Source organism: Priapulus caudatus, unplaced genomic scaffold, assembly GCF_000485595.1.
Source record: "Priapulus caudatus unplaced genomic scaffold, Priapulus_caudatus-5.0.1 Scaffold3273, whole genome shotgun sequence".
NCBI lineage: Eukaryota > Metazoa > Priapulida > Priapulimorpha > Priapulimorphida > Priapulidae > Priapulus > Priapulus caudatus.
This window is the reverse complement of record NW_014580334.1, coordinates 1,473-7,500: the sequence shown is the minus strand read 5'-3', so window position 1 is coordinate 7,500 and position 6,028 is coordinate 1,473. Positions and strand designations below refer to the sequence as shown.

Sequence of the window (6,028 nt, the reverse complement as noted above, 5' to 3'; positions counted from 1 at the left end):
CACCCCGCTTGCTGCTTGCTGCCCTTCCTTCTTCACGCCGCACGCCACGGCACGCACGCACGCCTGCACGCCTGCACGCACGCACGCTTGTATCGCTACACACACACCACGCACGCCACGCTACGCCTACGCCGCACGCCACGCCTTCAGGCGGAGTCTGCCGCTCATGAATCACTTATCGAATAATGTATCCAGAGCTACATAATAGAGATTATCTTCATCATAAAAGAATCTCTTTATGTACTCTTGATAACCTAATCCATCCAGTTCCATCCATCCATCCATCCGCTCTCTTATATAGTCGCGCTACAAACGCGGATAGAAAAGAGCATCGTTTGTGTTGTGTGTGTGCGTGGTGTGTGTGTGCGTGGTGTGTGTGCGTGCTGCGTGTGGTGTGCGTCGGCATGCCGTGCATGCGTGGCCCGGCGTGTGTGTGTGCGTGTGTGGTGTGTGTGTGTGTGTGTGTGTGTTGTGTGTGTATCCGTGTGTATGTGCTGTGGTGTAGTGTGTACGTGGTGTATGTGTGTAATGTGTGGCAGTGCTGCGTGCGTGGCGGTTGCGTTGCGTAGCGTACGTTGCTCAGTGCCTTGTGAATGAATATATACCGATGAAAATTAATCCGCCTCGCTATTCCGGCGTAAATTCCTGTGGGACAGCCGCCAGTGATTAATTTTTCGGGTCCCCCTCCCCGGAGCCACGCCCCAACAACCCCCCAACCACCAAGCAATCCCTGGGGGCTATTATTTGAGTCATTTATGGCAGCTTAATTAAATCCTGCGTGCGTCCGTCATTCTCCCGCCGCTACGCGTGCACGGACATAATCGCGGGGAAGCTGAGATGTGAGTGTGATAGCATCAACGCGAGAATTAACGCATAACGCATGTACGTGTCCTAGCACGCGCTGACGCGGTAAATATGAATGCATATATAGATGCATCGACCCCCTGACTCTCCTATTATCGCACCAGGAGTTTGTATTCTAGCCTCCCTCACGTCCTCATTCCTCCGTCACCTCACAACTCTCTCTCTCTCTCACACACACACACACACTACACACACACAACACACCACACACACACACACGTTACACACACGTACACACACGACATACACACACACACACACCACACAGCACACACACACACACACACACACACACACACAACACACAGCACCGCGCGCGTACACACACACATACACACACACACACACAACACACACACACACAACCACACACACACACACACACACACATCCTCCCCCTAGCCCAGCACCTCACCTCCCATCCATCGCGTTAAATATAAATTACATTCGATATTATATATATATATATATATATTTTATATATAGATTACTCTCGTATTATTAGCACAGGGCGTGATGTTCCAGCACTCGCACATCTCACCCCTCCCCCCAGCAATCATATTCCCACCTCCCCCAGCTCTACACACAATCCTCACCCCTCCTCCCAGCCCTCTGCATTACATACTCACCCTCCCCCCAGCTCTCACACATCCTCACCCTCCCCCCAGCTCTCAACACATCCTCACACCTCCCCCCAGCTCTCACACTCACCCCTCCCCCAGTCTCACACATCCTCACCCCTCCGCCAGCTCTCACACTTCTGCACACCTCCTCCCAGCTCTCACACATCCTCACTTCCCCCAGCTCTCACAGCTCTCACACATCCTCACCCTCCACCCCCCAGCTTTCTTACACATCCTCACCCCTCCCCCCCCAGCTTTCTCACACATCCTCACCCCTCCCCCAAGTCCTCACAACATCCTCCACCCTTCCCCACAGCTCTCATCACCATCCTTACCCCTCCCCAGCTCTCACAACATTCTCACCTCCCCCCAACGCTCTCAACCACATCCTCACTCTTCCCCCCGCTCTCAACAGCTCTAACACATCCTCACCCCTCCCCTCAGCTCCCACACATCACTCAACCCCTCCCCAGCTCTTCGCCACTTCCTCACCCCTCCCCAGCCTTCCTTAACCTCCTTCCTCCATCGTGCGATAACTATATATTTTTGGTTTTGCTTATTACCGATTATTGTATCACCGCAACATGATCTCTCGCGGTGAGTGTCCCATGATCACTAACACAGCAAAGCAGCAGTGTGTTCTCTCGCGTTATCGAGAACCGCGAGTATATATATATATATATATATATATATTCTATTATTAATATATACATGCTCATTATATGCCTATATTATATAAATATATATAGACATGTTATATATTTACTGCTGCCCAGACGTTACGCGCTGACGTGTGTATATATAGTATTATATACATGCATATATATGATATATAATATTAACATATATATTATATCATATGCATGTATATATATATATGCAGTTAATTATATATTAAACGCGTCACGCCGAGCCAGTAAGCATCTCATTACATAACACCCGCAAGCGATTCGTCTGCATCTCTTCCATCTGTCAATCCGGAATTGTTAATTGATTGCTATTAATAAATTCTCCCTCGTCTCACGCGACTCCCGGACCGACGGCTGTAACATGCGAGGAGTTACGTGCGCCGTTTAGCGCAGCCGGCAGCGAGAGAATGAGCTTGGGCTTCGAGCACAGAGATACAGATGAATGATGAGAGAGAGAGAGAGGAGAGCAAGAAGAGAGAGAGAGAGAAGAGTGAGAGAGAGGAGAAGAGGAGAGAGACGAGGGAGAGAGATGACGAGAGAGAGAGAGCGGCGAGAGGAGAGAGAGAAGAGACGACGAGAGAGAGAGAAGATAGAGGAGAAGGAGAACGCGCGCAGTGCGAGCGTATGTGGTGTGAGTTTGTGAGTGTGTGTGCTGTGCGTTGCATGAGTATGTGATTGCCGCGCGTGTGTATATGTGTCTGTGCTGTGTGCCCGCTCCTGTGTGTGTGTGTGGTTGTGTGGTTGTGTGCGTGTATGTGTGCTGTTGTGTCCCCCCCCCTCGTTGTGTGCGTTCGTGCGTGTGCCCCGGTGTGTATATGTGTGTGTGTGTATGTGCCGTGTGTGTGTGTGTGTGTGTGGTGATGCGGTGTGTGTTTGTGTATGCCTACTGTTATGTGTGTGTGTCGTGTTGGGCGTCTGTGTGTGTGTGACCTCCTGTGTGATTGTGTTGCCTGTGTTGTGTGTGTGTTTGTGTATGTTATGTGTGTGTGTGTGTAGTGCGTGTGCGCGCGTGTGTCTTGTCTGTGTCAGTGCGGCGTGCGTGCGTACGTGTTATGTGTGTGTATGTGTGTGTATATAACTTCTCATCACTGTCGCCTGCATCCCCGGTACCGGCAGCAACTAGCCTCTACAACTAGCTCTACAACTAGCTCTACAATCCTCGGCGACGATAACCAAGCAAATCAGATTACTGTCAGGTCTCGTCTCTCTCTCTCTTTCCCTCCTCTCTCTCTCCTCCCCTCCTTCTCTCTCTCCCTCTCTCGATCCCTCTCGGTCTCTCCCACCGCGTGATCCTCCCCCTCCTCTCTCTTTTCTTCTCTCGATCCCTCTCGCTCTCTCCCACCACGTGATCCTCCCCCTCCTCCTCCCCATCCTTCCCCTCCTCCTGCTTCTTCTCCTCCTCTTGCTCCTTCTCCTCCTCGTTCATCTCCTACTCACCCTGTAGCCACGCAGAACTCGGATGTCCCAGGCACACTCGTGCGGGAGGCTGTGATTCATGGCAAACTGCCTCTGCTTGTTTCCCACCGCGCTGGAGTCGATATCCCCCTCGATCTGACCTTGCATGATGTTCCAACACTCTGCAGAATTCATAGATTGAAGACAATTCGTCGGTGGTGTGACGTATATCGTGTATGAATGTCTATGAATATCTGTCTGTCTATTTATCTATAATCTATTTATCGGTCTATCTATCCATCCATCTATCTATCTATCTATCTATCCATCTATCTATCTATTATCTATCTATCTATCTATCTATCTATTTCTATCTATTTCTATCTGATCTATCTATCTACTCTTATCTATCTATCTAATCTATCTATCATATCCTATTATTTTATTCTATCTATCTATCTGATCTGTCTGTTTATCTATCTATCTATCTATCTATTTATTTTCTATCCTATCTTATCTATCTATCTATTCTTATCTATCTATCCTATCTATCTATCTATCCATCATCTATCTATCTTTATCTATCTATCTATCTATCTATCTTATCTATCTATCTATCTATCTATCTTATCTATCTATCTATCTATCTATCTATCTATTCTATCTATCTATCTTATATTATCTATCTAGTCTGTCTGTTCTTAATCTATCTATCTATCTATTACTATCTATTCTATCTATCTATCTATCTATCGTATCTATCTATCTATCTATCTATGCTATCTATCCATCTATTCTAATCTATCTATCTATCTATCTATTCTATCTATCTATCTATTTTATCTTATCTATCTATCTATTCTATCTATCTTCTATCTATCGACAACCTATCTATCCTATCTATCTATCTATTCTATCTCATATCTTATCTATTCTATCTTATCTATCTATCATATATATTCTACTTTATCTATTCTATCTATCTATCTTATGGATATCTATGTATATATCTTATCTTATCTATCTATCTATCTATTATCTATTATCTATTCTAATCTATCTATTCTTCATCTATCTATCTATCTTATCTATCTTATCCATCTATCTATTCTATCTATCTATCTAATCTATCTTATCTATCTATCTATTCTATCTATCTATCTATCTATCTATCTATCTATCTATTCTATCTATCTATTTATCTATCTTATCTTATCTATATATTATATATCTAATATATATATATAATAATTATATATATATATATATCTCTATTCTATCTATTCTAATTTTATTTATCTATCTATCTAATCTATATCTATCTATCTTATTTATTATCTTCTCTCGATATATTATATATATTTATTTATTTATTTCTTCATTTATTTATATACCGCACACCGGAAACATCGCGAAATACTAAAATTGTAAAATGAGTGAAATTAAAAAAAGTCCTACAGTAAACGATGGGTTTAATATCTGTTTAGGTTTGTAAGTTTGCTAATGTACGTACCGTCCACAGCAAGTCTTCTCGTGTCTGAAAAAGGGAGAAAAGTTCGATTTGCAACAGTTTTAGATTAGTTGTAGCGATGAAGGCCTGAAGAAAAAACAGTTTAAGCCTGGACTGCCATTGACATTGTACCTTGACATTTTTGACTAATTTCGCTACAATACTTATATTGGGTTTCTACGACCGGATAGTTGAGCCACTATAGCTCCTGCCTGGTAACGAACCCTACTCAAAGTGCACACGAGGATCTAGGTTGTCCACCCGCGAGTACGCTTTCGAGCATCGGACGACTGCGTTACTGACTGCTCTATTAATAAAAGCGTGCACGCGGTGAATGCACTCATAGCGGACCACACAAGCCACATCGGGTCGAGAAAATAAGAGGGGGAGGGAGAGAGGGGGAGGAGAGGGAGGGAAGAAAAAAATCTCTTTCCTCACCTACTCCTTCGCCCACATTGTCTCCGGACGTGTCTTCGTCCCCCTTCTTACCTCTGTTGATCAGGAACTTGTAGAAGATTTGGAAGCCGCTGTATTCGATGCTTTCGTCTGAATGGAAGCGAACCCACATGTAACGCCCTGGTTCCGGATCACTACTCTTCCTTTTTTTTTTCTTCCTTCTTTTTCTTTTTTTTCCCATTGCCAGAGTAAGCAAAATAAATAAATAAAATAAAATAAATCGCAAGTTACGGTCGACAAATGCGACGCTGTGGAGGGCAGAGTAACAAGTTTACAGACGTTAATATTATCAACAAGTTACTTGTTGTGCGCAAACTAACAAGTTTAAATTATTATAGGGTTTAAGACGCTGTGAATAACATGCGTATTTCCCTTTCTCTGCCTGGCTCTTTCTCTCGCTCTCCCTTTCTCTCTTTTTCTCTCTCTCTCCCTCTCTCTCACTCCCTCTCTCTCTCTCTCTCTCTCTCTCTCTCTCTTTCTCGCTTTCTCTC

At 44.4% G+C, this 6,028-nt stretch overlaps 1 protein-coding gene across 1 annotated transcript in view; it reads right to left on the bottom strand.

Moving 5' to 3' along the window:
- The window catches only part of LOC106819356 (neuropilin and tolloid-like protein 2), a gene marked incomplete at its 3' end in the record, with an annotated part of 7,770 nt that extends 2,116 nt beyond the window's left edge, over positions 1–5,654 (bottom strand). Inside the window, exons 1-3 of the mRNA XM_014824003.1 lie at positions 5,571–5,654; positions 5,085–5,108; positions 3,614–3,753 (exon numbers count right to left, since the gene is read on the bottom strand). Of these exons, the coding sequence (XP_014679489.1) occupies positions 3,614–3,753; positions 5,085–5,108; positions 5,571–5,649 (243 nt within the window). The remainder of the gene's footprint in view (positions 1–3,613; positions 3,754–5,084; positions 5,109–5,570) is intronic.
- Positions 5,655–6,028: the final 374 nt, after the last annotated feature.